Raw genomic sequence first — 21139 nt, 5'->3', positions numbered from 1 at the left:
GTAAAAGAACAAAATAAATATTTTAATTTTGTGATTCTAAAAAAAAAAAAAAAAGAATGTCATGGGTCACAGTTCCACAACTTCAGCTATTTCCATAATTGTAAAATATAACATATATACAGAAAAGTGTTAACTTTTGATGTACAGCTCAATAAGCAGTCATATAGGTAATTTCAAAAATTGTTACGGGTTATAGTTCCATGGTTTCAGTTCTTTCCTTGTTATGAATTTATCTCCTTCCAGCTATTTCGACACCCCAATATCTAAAAAATATGTATATATATTTATTTATATAAAATCTCAGTATTCATAGACCTTTGTTAAATCTTATCTTGCTTGTTGCTACCCCTTCCTCTCACTTAATCCCTTTCTGCATCTTCAGGGGTGTCTAAGTAGTGAGCACCCTAACTTGTTCATATTGAAAGGGGGTGTCAAAGGATGGGGAAGGGGGCTGCATATGATTGTTCTTCTTAAAGAGGCTGTTGCCTGTGGGTTTTAGGACTTGTCTGGCATAGGAACACTCTGGTGGATTTAAGTTTCTAAGAGATAAAACTTAGTGAGTGAATCTTAAGTCTCAGGTAGGGACCTAGGTATTTGGGGACTACGTTTGGTAAGTGCCTGGCTTACTGTGGCCATTTGGGATGTCTAGCTGGAGCTTGCATAAGAGAAACCTCAAGGACAGTCTATCGACTCTATTTGGGATCTCTCGGCCACTGTGACCTCAGCTTTTTTGCTTTCCTTTTTTCCCTCTTTCGGTTAAGTAGGCATTTTCAATCCTTTGCTGCCAGGGCGAGGCTCATTCCTGGAAGTCATGTCCCACATTGCCAAAACGATTCATTCCCCTGGGAATCATGTCCCTCATGGTGGGGGAGGTTAATGATGTAATCTGTTTTATAGTCAGGAAGTGAGTCTTCCAACTTCATTTTTCTTCTTCAGGGTTTTTTTTTTCTCTATTTGGGGCCCCCTTACTCTTCCAAATAAATTTGGTAAATGGCTTTTCCATTTCTGCAAAGTAGGCTATTGGAATTTTGATTGGTATTGCCTTGAATTTGTAAATCATTTGGTAGAATTGACATCTTAACAATATTTAGTTTCCAATCCATGAAAATGGAATGTCCTCCTATTTATTTAGGTCTTCTTTGATTTCTTTTGGCAATGTTTTGTAGTTTTCTGTGTATAAGTCCTTTACATTCTTGATTAAATTTATTCACAGATATTTGATTCTTTTAGTTGCTATAAAATATGGAATTTTTTTTCTTGATTTCCTGCCCAGATGGCCCATTAACTAATGTATAGAAAAACAACTGTTTTTTTTGTGTTGATCTTGAACCCCACCACTTTGCTGAATTTGTTTATTAGCTCTAGTAGCTTTGTTGTAGACTTTTCAGACTTTCTGTATATGGAACCATGCTGTCTGAAAATAGTGAAAGCTTACTTCTTCCTTTCCCATTTGGATGCCCTTGTTTCTTTTCCTTGCCTAACTGCTCTGACTAGAACATCCAGGACAATCCTGAATGACAGTGGTGACAGTGGCATCCTGTCTTGGTCCAGATCTGGCAGGTGTGTGATAAGCAGTGGCTGCCGTCATCCTCCTCCCCTCGGCTGCCTCCAACCCGCTGCGGCGGGCTGGGCTCCGGGATCTCCTGTCACATCTGGACCCCAACCTCTGGAATGCAGGTGTGGGCAGACAGGGGCCACAGCGGCAGCACCGAGCCCCGACTGGACAGCCTTGGACCGACAACTCCAGTGCCTGCGAGGCGATTCTGGTTCCAAAGCAGAATGCCTGGCTCCCGCCTCAATGGGCTTTGTCCCAAAGATGTAATTTCTATTTTGATTCTGTGCTACATCTCATGAAATGACTTTCAGACACCACGCAATGCATCTGGGTTATGACACCACAGCTTCTGGGTTATAAATAAGACTGATAATAACAGGGTTCTCTTGCTGCTTCCCTTGGGGGGATGTGCTGAGCCCGCGGGTTCCAGGCGCCTTCACTCCAGAGCTGGGGGCTGCCGGAGGGGGGCTGCTCGGGGCCCAATGCCCGGTGCCGTGGCCACTCCCTGGCTGGACCGTGCCCACTCCTGCCTCCAGCCGAACATGGAAGAACCCCAAGGAAGCTCTCGGGCTGCTGGCTGCCGTCTCTTTCCTCTCGGAGTCCTCAGAATTGGACACAGCACCGCGCTCAGGATGTGGGGACACTTGTGGAAGGAAGAACGATGTCCCTTGAGGATTTAGCCTTCAGTTCAATTTTCTGGCCCCAAAGTCCTGAAACTCTAGCATTGGGGGTGGTCTGCCAGGTGACGGGATAGTCTCAGGAAGGCCCCTCGGAATGGAATGCCCTCTGCCCAGGTGCTCAGACCCGACCCTGGGAGTCACGGTGACACCTGTCTCTCAACCCGGCGTCCTCTGGCTCCGTCTTCACAACACCCAGAGAACGTGGCCCCTGCTTGTCCCCTCCACTTCCCTGCGGGAGGTGCCATCGACAGAGTTTTTAATGACAAGGAAGTGCTGTGATATTAAACAAACACACAAACAAAAAATCCCCTCTATAAAATGTCATGCAGTGTTGATCAATATCGGAGAACGAGGTGACATGGAAAAGCCCCCTTCCTACTTCAAACATGCAGAAATGCTGATAAAAATGAGCAAAATTTCAATGAACATAACCAAGCTCAAAATAAAACAAACAACAAGGAAATTCTCAGTTGCCAAAAACAAGAGGGAACTTGGGGTCAGAGCCCTGGTAGGACCCGAAGCCGAGCAGCCCCAGGAAGGGGCAGGAAGGGGACCACGGGCCTCGAGCCACCTTCACAAAGAGCGGCTCCACCCACCACCTGGTTTCCAGAAAATCTATCCCCACCCCTGACCCACGGAAGGGGCAAGGAACCCTGCCACCCACCCAGTGTCATGGGTGGAAAGAGATTCTCCAGAAAACAAACAAAACAACTGGCTTGTGCTGAGCAGGTTTGGGGTTTGAATTCAGGCCTCAGCAGCACAGGGCCTCAAAACTGGAAAATTAATACAAAAACGGATCTGTGCCCTTGCAACTCAGAGACTCTCCTGCACAAGCGCATGCCACAGTGCTTAGAAAGCGGCAGGCTCACAACGCAGGGCACACGGAGCATCCACGGAAAACTCCTACGGAAAACCCAGCATGAATCACGCAAGGAAATGAATCAGCAGACTCGGGACAGGATATTAGAACTGTCTATACCATATGTCTCCAACTCTATAAAAGAACACACACTCACAGAAAAAAATATCCCACAACGTGAAGAGTGGTTGGCCTGAAGCAGCAGGATTATGGCTGAATTAAAAAAAAAATCTGCTTCTTGTTCGGGAATGAAATGGAAATGGCCACAGAAGGGGGACACAGTTGGGGAGTGGGCAGCGTGGGGCTGGGATGTCTGTCTCATGTCCGTCTCACAGGAGGGTCCACTGCTTAGCTCCAGTGGTAGCCCTGTGACAATGCAGGCCTAGGACCCCAAACCCTGAAATCAAAAATGTTATACAAATACCTCTCAGCTTTAAAATGCTGACCACTAATACCATCTTTCTTATTACATCATGAGGGTCAACTGGTCAACTTGCAACCTCCATTTCAGATCATTTTCTGGAATTTCTCTTATGAGCATGACTAATTTTAATAATCAGGAAAACGGGTGTATAGAGTATTTTTCCATGTGGATATGCAAAAGAGACATGCATGTGACATGCCCACCTGTGTTTGTCTAGATAGACTGTTTCCGGAAGGATCTGTGATTTACTTACAATGCCTGGCTCTGCTTTCATGAAGCACAATTCTTACTGCCCAGTTTTTTTTCTTAAGTAATTTAAATAGCAGCAGGATATTAAACTGCAAGTCTGGAGACAGAGCTCCATGGTACAAATTTGCAAAAGCAAAAGTGTCCAGGCAGGTCCGTGGTGAGCCGCAGACACGGATCTCTATTTCCCGGAATGGGGTTTGCTAACGTTGTCAAGAATAAGGCCCACTTCAAGAAATACCCAGTAAAATTCAGAAGATGATGAGAGGGTAAAACTGATCGCTATGCTCAGAAACGCTTGGTAATCCAGGATAAAAATAATAACTACACACCCAAATACAGGATGAAAGTACGTGGAACTCACAGGGATAGCAATTGTCAGATTGCCCATCCCCGTAGAGAAGGGGCTACGACACGGACCCCCATAGTGTGATGTGAAGGCTGGCCCGACAGACTATAAATCTGCAGCCAAGAGTAGCGGCCCACAGGTTTCTCAGCAGGTTTGGCAGGGACAAGAGCTACGAAGGCCAAGTGGAGGTAACCGGGGAGGAATACAAGGTGGAAAGTTATCGGTGGTCCACCCAGAGCCTCACCTGCTGTTTGGGTGCAGGCCTTGCCAGAACTACCACCGGAAATAAAGGTTTGGTGGCTCAGAAGGAAGCTGTGGCCGGAGGCTCGTCTGTCCCTCACGTACCAGACGATTCCTGAGTTATGATTCAGAAAGCGAGGAATGCAGTGCAGAACAACACTGGAAGCACGTCACGGGTGAGAACACTGATGCAAGAAGATGAAGATGCTAACAAGAAGCAGTTCTCTCCATACAGAAAGAACAGCGTAACTCCAGGCATGACGGAGGAGACGTACAAGAAAGCCCATGCTGCTACCCGACAGAACCCAGTCTAGCAGAAAAAGCCTAAGAAAGAAGTTAAAAAGAAGAGATGGAACCATCCCAAAATGTCTTTGGCCCTAAAGAAAGACCAGTAGCTCAGAAGAAGGCAAGTTTCCTCAGAGCTCAGGAGCGGGCTGCTGGGAGCTAAACCAAACCACAGTTCTCTATGAAGATTTTTTCAGATAAAGACAATAAACTTATCAACCTGCTATTTCTGTCTTAAGCTCTTGTCATGAAACTGTAGGAAATACCTTGAAATATAAAAGAGTTTGGCAGTTATTTTCTCCAAGAAACAAGCGTAACTTTTCCAGAAAAAGTTTACCTGCATATTTACATCCACTTCTTGGGCCTCTCTTCTCCCTGACAGGAGTTATGCGCAAATCTTCCTAAAAAACCTAGCAAGCAACAGACCAACCATCACTAGTAAATAATGCTCCATTCATTTATTGTAACAAGATAATTAACAGGAAGTACCTTCAAAGTATATAATTTTATTTTGGATGGATTATATGATGTGTGAAGATATCTCAATAAAATTGCATTTAAAAAAAGAACTTGGAAAAAAAAAGTAGACAATGTTAAACAAAACAGGTGCTAATCCAAGGCTTTAATTTTTCTTGAGAGAAAACGGTCACGTGAAGGACACACAACTGTAACACACTCACTTTAGCCAGGTAAACACTTCCAGTAGAAAATAATGGGTCTTTTCTCCAAATGGAGGTGTTTAATTTTATGGAGATATTGAAAGATACATGTCAGATCTGAATATACATTTATTTGAAAATAACACAAAAGGGAACAAATATTAACATTATGTACCAAGTTTACACGGGAAAAAATGTTAAATAAATAAATTACATGCATCTTAAAAAATAGCCCTTAGGCCAACAGGAAATACTGTTTGGAGATGGAAAATTATTACTAAAAAGTCTTCTCAAAAGAAGACAACAACAACAACAAAAAACAAACAAACTAAAAAGTCTTCTGTGCTTTATTTCAGGGTCTTGCCTTCCCACATAGCTTAAGTTCAGGATCTTGGGTTTGGATTGGGTCTTAAGATGGCACTTTTGAAGGGCTCACTGGGCTGGCTGACACTAAAATGAGCCTTCGAATTTATTTAGGATGAATACATGAAAACTCACCCAGTTTGGGCTGTGTGCTGGTTTGTATATACATATTATGTCCCCCAAAAAAAGCCATATTTTTAATGCAATCTTGTGGGGGCAGATGTATTAGTGTGGATTAGATTGGAACCTATTGGTACAGTATTTCCATGGAGGTGTGGCCCCGCCCATTCAGCGTGGGCCTTGATTAGTTTACTAGAGCCTTATATAGGCTCAGACATGAGGAGCTCACTGCTATAGCTGAGACAGACATTTTGAAGACGGCCATCGGAAGCTGATGCAGACATTTTGGATAACGGCATTTTGAAATGCAACCTGGGAGCAAGCAGACGCCAGCCACATGCCTTCCCAGCTAACAGAGGTTTTCCAGACGCCATTGGCCATCCTCCAGTGAAGGTAACCAACTGTCAATGCATTAATTTGGACAGTTTATAGCCTTAAGACTGTAACTGTGTAACCAAATAAACCCCCTTTTATAAAAGCCAATCCATCTTTGGTATTTTGCATTCTGGCAGCATTAGCAAACCGGAATAGATTTTGGTACCGAGAGTGGGGTGCTGCTGAGTTTTCAAATACCAAACATGTTGGAATGGCTTTTTAAATGGATAAGGGGAAGATTCTGGAAGAATTGTGAGGAGCTTGAGAGAAAAGGCCTAGATTGCTCTGAAGAGACTGTTTGTAGAAATATGGACTCTAAAGATATTTCTCATGAGGCCTTGAGGAGAAATGATGAATGTGTCATTGCCAACTGGAAGAAAGGTGATCTTTGCTTTAAAGTGGCAGAGAATTTGGCAAAATTGAGACCTGGTGTCAGATGGAAGGAAGAATTTGAGAGTGATGATCTGGGATACTTAGCTGATGAGATTTTGAAACTAAAAGTTGTGAACATAGCATGGCTTCTCCTTGCAGCTTATAGTAAAATGCGAGCGGGGAGAGAGAAACTTAGAACTGAACTCTTGGGTTCAAAGAAACCAGAAACTGATGGTTTGGAAAATTCCGGGCTTCCAGGGGGTGGAGCCCCAGAAGTTACATCCCCATGTGAGGAATTTACCAAACATGGAAACCGACCGCCATTTCAGTACAAGCCAAAATTGGAGATGGAGTTATCCAGAAAGGATTTGTGGGAAGTCCTATTGTCTGACAGCTTTGACCCCATGTGCTTCATGTGAAGCCAACAGAATTTTTGCGAGATCTTTATAGACAGAGCCACTGCCAGTCTGGACTGGAGAAGACAGACAAGGAACAAATTGAAGGAAAAATTTCTTCAAAGACAGAGCCAAGGAGGTTGAGGTCTAGAGTCAAGAGGTCTCGGGCTGGGAGAGCAGAGTGGCCCACACACATGAAAAGGGTGAGTTTGCCCCAGAGGTCGAGGGTGGGCCTTCCGCCTCCATGCTCAGGAAGAGTTCTGTCACCACAGGCCCCAGAGAGGGTGGAGCACATTCCCAGGGGATTGGGGAGAGCCTGGCTGCCACCACACTGTTCTGAAGGGGTTGAGCATGTGCCCCGGAGACGGAAGGGAATCCGGGAGCTGCCCCAATGTTTGAGGAGGGTGGGGCCGAGAAGGTGATCTCCCCAATGTGTGGATATGTTGGAGCACTCAACCCAGCATTTGGAGAGAAAAGGGCTGCCACTAAAGCCTTCAGAAAGGGTTGGACTCCTGCTCTCTCAAGCCCCAAGGATACAATGTTGTTCTGTGAATGACTCTCAGACTTTGAAATCCAATGGAGTTTGTCCTGCAGGTTTTAGGAACTGTTTTTATCCCTTAAACCCTGTTTTCCTTTCAGTTTCTCCTTTTGGCAATGGGAATGTTTATCCTAGGACTGTCTCTCCTTTGTATATTGGAAGCACATAACTTGTTTTAAGTTTCACAGGTACAGAGCCAGAGGGTAATTTTGCTTTTGGACAGACCATGCTTATAATTGATTTTGATGGAATCTTGTACTTAACTATTGTTACTGAAATGATTTCAGTTTTTGTGATACTGTGATGCGATGAATGCATTTTGTATTTGGAAAGAATATGTTTTTCTGGTGTCCAGAGGGTGGAATGTGCCGGTTTGTATATAGTATGTCCCACCGAAAAAGCCATGTTCTTTGATGTAATCTTGTAGGGGCAGACGTATTAGTGTTGATTAAGTTGGAATCTTTGGATTAGGTTGTGTCCATGGAGATGCGCCCCACCCAACTGTGGGTGATAACTCTGATTGGATAATTTCCATGGAGGTGGGGACCCGCCCATTCAGCGTGGGCCTTGATCAGTTCACTGGAGCACTATATAAGCTCAGACAGGAGCTCACAGCTAGCTGTAGCTGAGACAGACACTTTGAAGACGGTCATTGGAAGATGACACTGACATTTTGGAGAACGCCATGTTGAAACGCAACCTGGGAGCAAGCAGACGCCAGCCACGTGCCTTCCCAGCTGACAGAGGTTTTCTGGACGCCAATGGCCTTTCTCCAGTGAAGGTCCCCTTTGTTGATGGACACTTTACGGCCTTAAGACTGTAACTGTGTAACCAAATAAACTCCCTTTTATAAAAGCCAATCCATTTCTGGTGTTTTGCATTCCGGCAGCATTAGCAAACCGGAAGAATCAGGAAGAAAGAACAATGAAAAGAGCAAAAATATGTGATAAATACAATAGACTTCCTGTCTCCTCTCGAACTTTCTAAATCATGCTTGGCAGTTGAAGCAAAAATTATAATACTGTCTGATGTGGTTCTCAATGTTTGTTAAGGAAATATTTAAAATAATTATGTTATAAATGGGCAAGGGGGAAGTAAAGGTTTCTATACTTCAGTTGAACAGGTAAAATATCAACAGCAGTAGACTGATATTCCATATAATGGAGTACCTAGAAAAACGACTAAAAGTAGTATACAAATAATACACTCAAAAACACTATACACAAGTCAAAACAGAACTCTAAGAAACTCTGCAGATATCAGAGGGGGGATGAAAGTGTTTTAAAATTAGATTATGGTGATGGTTGCATAACCTTGTGAATATACAGAAAAAAAATTGAATTATATACTTAAAAAAAGGATAATAAGGGAAGATTACAAAAAATATAAATTGGACAACTGAGAGGAAATGGACCAGTTCCTCAAAAAGTACAAACTACGTCAACTCATCAAATATTAAAGAGATAATTTGGGAGCCCTATAACTCTTAAGGAACTTGAATTCAGAATTTAAAAACTCCTAAAAAACAAATCTCCAGATCTAGATGATGTCACTGTGGAATTCTACCAAATGTTTAAAGAAGAATGAATGCCAATTCTACACCGTCTCTTCCAGAAAACAAAGGAAGGAACACTTCACAATTTATACAATGAAACCATATTACTCTGATACCCAACCCAGACATGGACAGTACAAAAAAGAAAACTACAGACCAATATCCCTCAGCAATACAGATGCAAAGATTATTAACAAAATATTAGCAAATAGAATCCCATAATATTTTAAAACAATCATATGCCATGACCAAGACCAAGTAGGGTTTATCCCAAGGACGCAAGCTTCATTCAATATTTGAAAATCCGTTATTATGAGCCACCACACCAACAGGTTAAAGAAGAAAAATCACATAATCATATGAATTGATGCAGAAGAGGCATCTGGCAAAATTCAACACCTATTCATGGTTAAAAACATCTCAGAAAACTATTAGTAGAGTAGAATTTCCTCAACTTGATAATGAGCAACTGCAAAAAATCTCAAGCTAGGAACCAAACTTAATGGTGAAAGACTGAAGGCTTTCCCCTAAGATCAGGAACAAAGCAAGAATATCTACTCTCACCACTGCTATTTACATAGTACTGGGAGTTCCAGCTACCATAATTGTGGTGGTTTGAAGCTGGATGGACCCCAGAAACTTGTGTTCTTAAGCTACTCCACTCCTGTGGGTGTGGACCCACAGTAAGTAGGATCTTTTGGTGAACAGAATCTTAACTTAAGATGTGACCCATCTCATTCAGGGTGGGTCTTAATCCTCTTACTAAGTGCTTTATAAGAGAATGAAACTCAGACACACACAGAAGCTGAGAGAGAAAGTCACAGCAACAGAGAGGAAGCCAGTGAAGCCAGAAGCTGGAAGCAACAAAAACTGGAAGAGAAGGGAGGGACCAGCAGACACCACCACGTGTCTTGCAATGTGTTCTGGTTTGCTAAAGCTGCCTTTTCGCAAAATATCAGAAATGGGTCTGCTTTTATAAAGGGGGTTTATTTGGTTACACAGTTACAGTCTTAAGGCCATAAAGTGTCCAAGGTAACACATCAACAATCGGGTGCCTTCACTGGAGGATGGCCAATGGTGTCCGGAAAACCTCTGTTAGCTGGGAAGGCACATGGCTGGCGTCTGCTCCAAAGTTCTGTTTTCAAAATGGCTTTCTCCCAGGGCGTTCCTCTCTAGGCTGCAGTTCCTCAAAAATGTCACTCTTAGTTGCTCTTGGGGCGTCTGTCCTCTCTTAGCTTCTCTGGAGCAAAAGTCTGCTTTCAAAGGCCGTCTCCAAAATGTCTCCGTAAGCTACAGCTCCTCTCTCAGCTCCTGTGTGTTCTTCAAAGTGTCCCTCTTGGCTGTAGCAAGCTCGCTCCTTCTGTCTGAGCTTGTATAGTGCTCCAGTAAACTAATCAAGGCCCACGCTGAATGGGCGGGGCCACACCTCCATGGAAATACTGGAAATTAGGTTCCAACCTAATCCACACTAATACGTCTGCCCCCACAAGACTGCATTAAAGATTATGGCTTTTTCTGGGGGACATAATATATACAAACTTGCACACCATGTGACAGAGGTGTCCAGGATCACCAACAGCTGGTCTCCGGGGAGAAAGAATCTCCTGATGATGCCTTGGTTTGGACATTTTCACAGCCTCAGAATGTAAGTTTATAAACCAGTAAATCCCCATTGTTAAAAGCCAGCCCATTTCTGGTATATTGCATTTTGGCAGCCTAGCACTCTAAAACAATAAGGCAAGGATAAGAAATAAAAGGCTACAGATTAGAAAGGAAGAAATAAAAGTCCCTATTTGCAGTAGAAATCTCAAGGAATCTACAAAAAAACTCCTAGAATTAACAAATGAGTTCCACAAGCTTACATGACGTAAGATAACATACAAAAGTTAACTTGTCTAAATACTACAATGAACATGTACAAACAAATTTAAAATGCAATACCATTAACAATCAATTTTTTTAAAAAAGAAATACATAAATGTAAATCTAACAAAATGTAGAGTATTTATATACTGAAAACTACAAAATGCTGATGAAAGAAAGCAATGATCTAGATAAATGAAGAGACATACAGTGTTCATGCATTGGAAGACTAAACAGTAAAAATGCCAATTCTCCTCAAATTGAGCCAGTAAGATATAGACAAGATCATCTAAAATTTATATGGAAAGCAAAGGAACTAGAATAGTTAAAATAATTCTGAAAAGGAAGAATAAAGTGGGAGGAGTTGTTTGGAGACTTATTACAAGCTATAAGGAATCAAGACTCTTGTATTGGTAGAATAGACACAAACCAATCGACCACGGCAGAGACCCCAAAGAAATAATGCCACACAAGAATGGTCAAGTGATTTTTCACAAAAGCAGTTCAACAGAAAAAGGACAATCTTTTCAACAATACTGCTATAGCAATTGGCCAGCCATAAAGCAAACCAGAGCAAAACAACGGAAAAAAACCAACCTTGACCTAAATTTCACTCCTTATAAAAAAATTAACTCAAAATGGACCATGGATTTAAACGTAAATAAAACTTTTAGGAAAAAGCATAGAAGAAACTCTTTTAGACCCTGGGCTAGGCAAAGAGTTCTTGGACATGACACCAAAACCCATCCATAAAAGAAAAGGTCAATAAATTGGACTCCATCAAATTTTAAAATGTTCATTCTGCTGAAGGCCCTGCTGAGAAGCTACAAAGGCAAGCTACAGACAGGGAGAGAGAAAATATTTGCAAACCACATATGTTGCAAAGGCCTCATATCTACGCTATGCAGACAACTCTCAAAACTCTACGCATGTGATAAACGGACAGAGAACTATATGCACCATCATCAGCTTCCTGGTTTTGATATTCTACTGAGCTTACATCAGAGGCGACCGTTGGAGCAAGCTGGGGAAAGAGCACATCCAACTTTTCAGTAGTATCTTTGTAATTTCCTATGAATCTATAATTACTTCAAAATAAAAAGTTTAATAAAAAGTTGGGGGGATCAAAAGAAAGAAAACCATTCCTTAGATTAAGCTGCGCTTGTCTCCAGATACCCCCTTAGACCCTCCGCAGTGCTCCTAACTCTTTCCTTGGGGACCCGAAACCGTATCTGCCCGGAGACGTGCTGACAGTGGTCCCATGGCCTGTCCCCGCTCTTTCTTCAGGAGGAAAAGCCCACAGCATGTCCCACCAACTGTCACTTCCCAAATCCTTTTGAACAGATGTATCTTCCTGAGGCCGGAGTCCTGCTCCGCAAAGCTTGAGGGACACTATTACTAAGGAGCTGAGAACACATGTAAACCAGAACCGGCCCCACCCAGCAAATGGGGTGTGGGGACACCCTATGACAGTCGGCATGCTGGGCAGACGGCAGAGGGCAATTTCATGGGACCCTGCCTCGGGACGACCCGGGGGCCAGCTACTCCCATGTCAGAGCCAGGCTCCTCCAGCAGCCCGGGGTTCCCAGAGCTCTGGGTGGGCAGCCAGGGGCGTCCAGCCCTAGCCCTCACTGCATGGAGGGAGCAGCTGAGGCAGAGAGGGGCAGGCCTGCCCCAGGTCTGCAGAAGCCCCTCAAGAGTCCGCAAGGGTTCACGGGCAAGGTGAGGGCTCAACAAGATGTCAGCCCCCATTTGCATTCAAAACCCACAAACAAATCCATTTAAATGAACATCATTAAGAAAGAGGAACCTGGAGAAAATAAATATTCATGGAATCTACCCACACTTTGACTTTCTTCCAAACATAGCAGTGAATACCTGAAGAGATATTTGCATGTTCCTTATGCTGTATGTCGCTTTAAGAGGATGTGGGGTGTGGGGGACGGAGGGCTGGTCCCCCTAAAAGAATGGCGGCCGATGTGAAGGAAGGGGGTGCATGGGGGCAGAAAAGGCTCTAACTCCGTTTTGCGAGGCCCAGTGGGCAGCGGCAGAACTCCTCAAAGTCAACGAAACCCGAGCTTCCCGACTTCTGTGTTCTTTTTCTCAAAGAGAGTCCCGTAAATTATCGAAGCCCCCGGCTTCACCAAAGCTCTTGAGACTGGCTTTTACTTTTCCCCAGATCCATGGTGGAGAGAACCCCACATCCCAGGGAAAATGTGGACCACTTCATCATGCTAGTGGACCAAGACGGTGGGTTCTCTGCCTGATGCGCTCAAATGACCAATTCCTGAGACCCCAGGGTTTCCAAGAGAGGAAGGGTTTAGTGCTTGGGTGTGCAGCAGGAGAACAGATGGCCTGTCCGTCCAGAATCTGTCTCCCTGAACAGCAGAAATTCTGGTCATTTTATAGCAACAAAAGATGGGCAGGTTTTGGGATGATGAGCACAATGGCCCCAGATGATGTAATTAGAGGTGATTTAATTATTGAGCATGCGCAGATTGATCACATGCTTAGTCAAAGAATGTACATAAGAAAATGGCAGCCTTACTATGATGACAGGTGTGATTCTTTGCGTTATAATGAGGTATAGGTGACTTGCAGGTTAAAGTCTAAACTACTGTACATGTCAGGAAGGCCCATTTTGGTTAAATCCACTTTCGGTTATCAAGATAACTTTGCACTTGGGGTGGGTTAGTTCTGGGATGACTCAAGTCCCTTCGTTAATAAACATTAGGGGCTGTTTTTAGCCGTCACAAGACTTTGAAGTTGAAAAACTGGATAAATGGGTACAAGTGAAGGTTAGTCACAAGGTTTTACAATCACAGGGCACAAGATAAAGGCTCTACAATCATTAGCAGAGATCAAGGCAGCTGGATTAGAGTTCAGGTTTCAGATATTTCCTCTGTCTACTCTAATACACCAGAAAGTAAAAAGGAATATCTATATAATGATTCAGTAATCATCATCAGCCCTTAAATCCTAACTTCCCAGTTACAACCACACAAGGAGGGAACTTCCACTCGCCTTCAGCTTCTCGGTGGCCTCTTCGATCTGGGTTATGTTGTCAATTTCCTGCTGCTTCTTGGTTGCCAACTGCTTTACACAGTCCTGGATGAATTTCTGTACAGGATGGAATTAGGGGGAGAAGTCTTAATATTGAGAAAACAAAGTACCTGAGTGGTCAGCTCCTTGCACCCCTCTATTTTTTTTTTCAGCTGAAGTACCTGAGACTCAGAAGGGGGGGCGACTTGCCAAAGTCACATGGCAAGTTGGGGGCTGGGCCAGGCCTAGGGCCCCTCTAACCCTCAGAGGGCCACAGATGAAATTCCCCCACTTTGATGACTCCCCTTTATTTTCCCCCTGCTTTTCCAGCCCCTGAAAAGGTCCTTAGAGTAAGCAGCTTGGGGTCAGGGGAAGAGCATTCACTCCCCGGGTGAATAATAACTGAGCACCTACTATGAGCCCGCCCTGTTCCCGGCACCGCCCTCGTGGAAACTACATTCCAGGGGCCCTGGACTGGGGTTCAGAAGGCCTGTGTGTGAGAAGGCTGTGCAGTTCCTGACCCTCTCCTCACCTGAAACGCCCCCCTTGCCCTTCTCTGCTTTGAGAAAGCCACTTTCCCGGAGGCCTGCTCTGCTCCTTCCTTAAGGCTGGCCACACACAGCCCTGGGCCCGGGCAGCTGTCCCCTGCTGACCAGGAGCTTCCCGAGGCAGGCCCTGAGCCTGTGCTATTCCTGGCTCCCCCATCCAGGGGACCTGGAAGTGTTTGCTGAATTGACCAGAATCACCAGGGACTGCCAACCTCAAGAGGAGAGCTGGGAAGCCACATGGTAAGCTGTTATGGAGGGGCACAAGCCCTGGAGTCGGATGATTCTTAGGTCTAAGTCCCAGCTCTCCTTTCAGGCCTCCTGAGAAGTGACTGCAGCTCTCCAAAGCTCAGTTTCCCCAACTGTCAACATGGGATGACCCCATCAGGGTGCCATGGAGACTAAATGAGATGTTCACAAAATGCCTGGTGCAGCAGCTGGATACACGCAGTTCTTATGTTACTTTAGCATTTGCTTGGGGGGCCTGTTGGGTGCATGGGGGTGGGGGTGATCATAACCCAAGCATAAGCCATGGCCTCAACTCCCCCTCATCCCACCCCCCAAGATTTCTAGGCATCCTGGTACCCTCCAGCCACAGGCAGCTTCTCCCGTCTTGGTGCCTGGTGAAACCCTGTTTTTCCTTCTAGGGCATTTCCAAAGGCAACTCCTCCTGGAGCTCCCCAGGCTTCCTGGCCCTGGCTCCCAGTACGTCCCACACTGTATCGTCGGGGCCTGTTCCCCACCCCCTAGTCCCCCAGCCCGGGAGCTCCTCCAGGTCAGGGAGGGATTTGATCTATTCCTTGATTCCGGAAGAGACAGGGTTTGGGCCCAAGGAATATGCTCAGTGGATGTTTTATGAATAAATGATTGGCTAAGTGAATGGGTAGCTGTGCGGATGTAAAAATGGGCATGCACAGATAGGACAGGCAAGCGGACAGACAGACAGCTAAGTGGAGACCAAAGCCAGATCTCTGGAAAGTAGCCTTGTGGGAGCTACTTTTTACAGCCCTTGTAAAGATTATTTTTACAGCCCTTGTATAGATAAGAAAACGAAGGCTTGGGAGGCAGAGGCCAGCCTTGAACCCAGAACTCTGCATGCTGGGCTGCCCCCCATGGGGCCCTTTCTCACCTTGGAACCCCAAGGCTGTCACGGTGGTGGTAACTCCTGCAGACAGGGAAGAGGGCATCCCGGGATGGGTTAATCCCAGAAGACTTCTTGGAGGAGGAAGCAGTGGACTCTGTTACAGATGGGAGGGCCCTGCCTAGCCTAGCCTGAAGCTCAGAGAGGAGGGATCTGACCAGAGATTTCTGGGTCAAATCCACAGAACAAGTGGGAGGCAAGGCTGGGACAGGGGCCCAGAGACCCTGACCACTGCTAGGATTACTCAGGGCTGAGGGCTCCACCGTGGAGAGCTGAGTTCAAGGTCTGCCTCTGCCTCCTGAGCCTACATTTTCTTATCTATAAAATGGCTGTAAGAATAATAATAGTTCCCACAGGGCCATTAGGAAGGTGGGATGAGGGCATGGGGGGCTGCAGGTAAAGAGGTGATGTGCAGGCTGCTGCGATTTGCCCTGGGAGTAATAAACAGTTCACAGATCCTTTCCCGAACTACAGAAAACCACATGGTTTTCTTTGCTGAAAGGCAGATTTTCTCCCAGCCCAAGGTCAGCGTGGTGGAGCGGCCCTGGTGGAGGAGGTCATGGACGTCTGGGTACTAGTCCAGGCTTCCAAAGTCCGACTCCCAAATTCTACCCTTCCAGGCCAGGCTGACCGCCTGGAGGACCCCCGGGGACACCCTGGGGGTCCGGGATCCGCCGGGAACGGGCAGTGGGAGCCCGGGCGCGCCCCTCCCCGCCCGTGGCGCCTGGGCTCGCCCCCCGCGCGCCGCCGGGTGCCCACCTGCACGTGCGCCGCCGCCTCCTGCACCGGGTGCACCGGGTGGCCGCGGTGCGCGCCCAGCACCGGGCACAGCGCGCACACGCAGCGGCGGCAGCGGCGACAGAAGAGCTCGGCCGCGCGGTCGCTGTGCTCCGGGCAGCGCCAGACGCGCGCCTCCTCGCCCGGGCCCCCGGGGGTCGCGCCGGCTGCCGCGGGGCCCGACATTCGTCCCACCAACTCCGGCGCCCGCGCGCGGGGCGGGGCTCCCGCCGGGAATCGAAACCCCGGGCGCTGGGCGGGGCGGCTCCGGGGTTCCGGCCGCATCTGCAGCGGAAACCGGGGCTCGCTCCCCGGGGGCTCACTGGACGGGTGGGTGGGGGTCCCGCGCTGATCCAGCGGCTTTAACCCTGCTTGGCGAGGCGTCGGGCAGTGCCATGCTCACTGCGGGCCTGCGGGAGGGCCACCGTTTTCACTTCCCCTTGTAAGGAACACCCGTGAAACCCCAGTCGCCCGCAGGCTCAAGCGCCGGCTCCCACGTACAAGGCCCGGGGCGGGGAGGGACGGTGTTTCTTGACCCCTAGGCTCCACCCTTTGCTCGTTTCCAGTGTTTTCCACTGCCTGTAACATTCGTTTGCTACACAAATACCTGTTGCCCTGCTTTCTCCCATTTATTCTTCGGGACTCAAAAGTCACCTCCTCCAGGAAGGCTTCCTGGATAGGCTGCTTCTTCTAGAGTAGTCAGCACTTCCCCCATCCTGGCCTCTCCCTACCCCCTAACCACAACTGTGGATGGGGTACATGGGACCAAGTCTGTCTTACCCATTTCCCTGCCTGGTGGTCCAAACAGGAGGTGCTTAATTGGTATTTCTGAAACAAACCAAGGACAGCGTCATGTATTAAAATGTCTAGCCATTTGTTTATTTTGCTACATTCTTTCCATTGCACGATTCCACAACATCTATTTATTTTCACTTTTATTTGTTTTTTTTTACAAAGGTACAAGGAATTTCGGAAATAACAATAAAGCAATCATTCAAATGGTTTCAGGCACGGTTTCATAGTAAAAGCATAGATCGATTTCTGACTCCCTGTTTCCCTCTGATACAATCTCAAGCTTTGTTCCAGGAAGAACAATTATTTTAGAGCGCAGGTGGATGAAACCATACACCCAAAAGCTCATCTCCAGGTGCTGCTGTCTCAGAAGGTTCCTGAGCCGACAGACAGGGGCCTCTCAGGGCTCAGGTAGAGATGTGCGCACGCTCTGCTGACGGGGCAACTGCTGCGTCATCAGCTCAAGAACATAAACACGATTAAAAAAAAAAAAGATGGCTTAAAAAAATATCTGGTAGAAATTACCTATCCCTCTCCCTGGCTATGAAATAATTTAAATAATTTACTCTAGACGTAAAAAAAAAAAAAAAAAAAGAAAGAAAATAGAGAAACAAGTTTGTTCCGATGCCTGCGTGCTGTTTTAAGCATAAGTCTGGGTCTTTTAGGGGTGGGGCAGTGCTTGAAGGGGGCTGCCGGAAGCTCTCTGGACACAACCCTCACCTCTACCACTTGGCCGAGGCTAGCTCTTCCCTTTGCCAAGGCTAGCTCTTCCCTTCAATAATGTCTATGGACTGGCATGAGACTCGGATGCTCCGTGCCTGGAGGTGGGCGGGCTTTGTAAACTGTGTAGTGCTGGCCACAGACGAGGTGGGAGAGGTAGCCCCAAACAGCAGAGCTCTGCTTCCCTGACGGTCCCTGGGATTTGGCCTTTTTCTCCGGAGCACAATAAGGCAAGCTTGGCCGCACCCTCCATGGGAGCGAGCCCCAGCCACACAGTCAACGGAGGACAAGGTCACGGACATGGGCATTGGGCGTGTGCAGGCAGACGAGGGGAGTCAGCCATGGCTAGGGGAGGGGGAAACGGGAGCCCAGAGCCCCCGCCGTGCTGCGGCTGGGGGTCCCAGAGAGACCTGGAGAGCGGGGCTGGGGGGCAACACTTCATGACCTTTTAGGAGCCTCCAGCCAAGACTCACAGGACACGGGTTAGAGTGGCAGCTCCTGTTTGGGGCTCGCTGTCCTCATCGTTACTGCAAGGGGTACAGATGGATCAGTTCAGGGGGTCTCCACCCTCAGTGTCCTGTAGAATCACGCGGGAGCTTATAAAAACATACAGTCCTCCCGGCCTCCTCCGGAGATGCAGTCTCTACTGGTCCGGGGTAGGGCCTGGGCATCTGTACTTCCTGAATGCTCCCAAGGTGACCCTAAGGTACAGCCCGGGTTGAAACCGACCACGCTGGGTGATCTCCTGCAGCCCCCATCCTAGCTCCAGACTCACCCCGCACAGTGGGGAAAACTCATCGGTCATGTCCACTATCTTGCTGGGCTCTCGTATGTTTTCAGAAAGAAAAGCCCGAGAGCAGGGCTCAGAACACACATTCATGAAACCAAAAAACTCTCAGGCCAGAAGGGAACTTTGGGGCTGTCGGGTCCCACTTCCTCGCCCAGTGCAGCCGTCCCTCTCCCGCAGCCCTCAGAGCTCTGCCGGCGCCTCCTGTCTGGGCTGAGCTCTGTTATCAAGCCGGAGGTGGCCTGGAGGAGGTGGGCTCCGTGACCCTGCCAGCTCTGGTGCAGGTGGTCAGCGGTCATGGGCACCCCTCTGACGCCCCTGTCCCCACGTGTGGGATCCTGTCTACCCACATCCAGCTGAGTCTGGTTGAAGAGGATGGTTTTAACCCCTCTGTCTGTGTTCTAGAACTCCTATCCCTAAAGTTAAACTCTCTCCGCCCCTTTGCAATGTCTTGTGAGTTTCTGACCATCACCCCACGTGTAGCATTCCGTGGGTCGAGGTCAGGGTTTCCTGTCTCAGGTGCTGGATTCTGGTGAGGGCCGCAACTTCCAGGGTCCCATTTGTTAAGATGGGGAAACTAAGGCCACAGAGGGCAGGACTTGCCACAGCGGGCAAGCCCAGGAGAGTGGATCTCAGCTCCCCTCCACCATGAACTCTCTGATGACCTTGAGTCATTTGCCCCTCTCTAGACCTCGGTTTCCCTGCCTGTAAAATGAGGGTGTTGGACCCGATGACTGGTTTTCAAACTATTTTTTTTAGTAGCAGAATTTTGTGTTCCATAGAAGCCTAATATATCAAAACAGACAGAGGGGCAAAAGGGTAGCTGCCTGGCTGGAACAGGGTGTGTGTGTGTGTGTGTGTGTGTGTGTGTGGTTGCACAGCCCTCCTGCCTAGCCGCCTTCTTATTCTACGGACCATGGTTTGAAAACCATAAGTAGGTTCACCGCGTAGGGCCTTCTGGCTCTAACTCTCTAGAATGTTCTTTCCGCTCGAGAAGTTATAGCTCATCATGGACCCATAAAAACAGAATTAAACAGAAGGCAAGTTATCACCTAAAAACAGTCAATTCAGAAATTGCTGTTGCGAGAAGGCAAATAGAAAAACAGCAGTGCGCCCCACTGGAATCTCTTTCAGCGACTTGAGAATTTTGGTTTCCAGTAAAAAATATAGAAATGGTGGTTGTTCTCGGGGGCCTTGTGGGTTGGTTCTAAACCTCTGCCCGGAGCCCAGTGGTGTCCCTGAGGGTGAGGAGGGCCGGGGTCCCGGCTCAGAACCTTTCTAAGCCCATCTGCAAGTTTTTGATCTCCAGTTCCAGCTGCTTGGCCTCGACCTCGCGCTGGGTCAGCAGCTCCCGGAGCCTTCGGATCTCCTCCTGCTGCCGGTAGAACATCTGCAGCAGCTGGGAAAGCGAAGGACAGAGAGCAGGTCACCAGCAGAAAGGCTACCACGTCATCCCTTTTTGACTCGGGAAGATGGAGGTGATTAGGAGGTGGGAGGGGCAGTCCGTGCAAAGTTCTTTTACAACAACCTGGTCCTCTTCACCCAGTGAACGAAATGCAAAAAGACTTACAGGTTGCAGACATATTTTACCTCTTTGGACCCCTCAAGGGATGTAGGAAAGGACACTTGGTCCCGAAGTTGGAGACGGGGGCTCCCACTACCATGAAGCGGTGTGGCCTTCGGCAAGTTACTTACCCTCTCTGAGCTTCGGTTTCCTCCTCTGCGTACTAGGGGTCAGAAAACTAACTAACCTCATCATTATCAGAATCGTTGCTGCTGTACAGAACAGCTACTAGGTGTTGGGTGCTCCACTGAGGATCTATCAGGGGGGTCAGTTAGCACCCCCACTTTCCACTGTGGAAATGAAAACTGTGCCAGTTTGGATATGTTGTGTCCCCCAGGAAAAAGCCATGATCTTTTGATCCAGTCTTGTGGGATAGTGGTGTGAGAATTAGATTAAGTGGGGGCAGCTCAGGGGAATGGCAGAGGGTCAAGAAGCCAAGCTATAATCGGCGGCCGGTCCTCCTGTTTATCTGCCCACTGTCTTTGCAAGGTGGAGACTGGGGGAGGGGGTAAATGTTCCTTAAACAGCTACATAAGTTGTTACCAAACTAGCTCAGACTGGCTCTGCAGCTCAAGAACAAAGGAAAGAGGGGTGGAGACTTGTTTCAAATGTTCCAACTTTGCACAGGAGACTTATTTTTTCAAATGTTTCCAATTTGGCGGGCTAGTTAGGCTTGTCGAATAGAATGTAACCTCTGAAGTATCCAGCCAATGGAGAAACAGGGGAGGGACTTGCAGTTAGGAGTAGGGAATAAATACTGCTGGGTCTATTGTTCTGTGACCAACCCCTCCACCTTTTGGTTGGGCGCCCGTTCTTGCAAGATTGTGAATAAATTCTTTTCTTCTCCACAATCGGGTGAGTGTTTATTCCTTTTAGGAATAGTGCTTGTTTCT

At 47.2% G+C, this 21139-nt stretch overlaps 2 protein-coding genes and 1 pseudogene across 4 annotated transcripts in view; 1 reads left to right on the top strand and 2 right to left on the bottom strand.

The window, feature by feature from the left end:
* Nucleotides 1-16827, bottom strand: part of TRIM14 (tripartite motif containing 14) — a 39474-nt gene extending 22647 nt beyond the window's left edge. The window contains exons 1-2 of the mRNA XM_037797616.1: nt 16366-16827; nt 13903-13998 (exon numbers count right to left, since the gene is read on the bottom strand). Of these exons, the coding sequence (XP_037653544.1) occupies nt 13903-13998; nt 16366-16668 (399 nt within the window). The 5' untranslated portion in view covers nt 16669-16827. The remainder of the gene's footprint in view (nt 1-13902; nt 13999-16365) is intronic.
* LOC119504972 lies at nt 3949-4801 on the top strand (annotated as a pseudogene).
* Nucleotides 16828-17238: 411 nt separating the features above from the next.
* Nucleotides 17239-21139, bottom strand: part of CORO2A (coronin 2A) — a 58103-nt gene continuing 54202 nt past the window's right edge. For all 3 annotated transcript variants that reach the window (XM_037850896.1, XM_037850894.1, XM_037850895.1), the window contains exon 12: nt 17239-20081. In XM_037850896.1, the coding sequence (XP_037706824.1) occupies nt 19950-20081 (132 nt within the window). In that variant the 3' untranslated portion in view covers nt 17239-19949. The remainder of the gene's footprint in view (nt 20082-21139) is intronic.

This window comes from Choloepus didactylus, chromosome 10, assembly GCF_015220235.1.
Source record: "Choloepus didactylus isolate mChoDid1 chromosome 10, mChoDid1.pri, whole genome shotgun sequence".
Classification (NCBI taxonomy): Eukaryota; Metazoa; Chordata; class Mammalia; order Pilosa; family Megalonychidae; genus Choloepus; species Choloepus didactylus.
The sequence above is the reverse complement of the archived record's forward strand: the minus strand, read 5'-3'. Positions and strand labels throughout refer to the sequence as shown.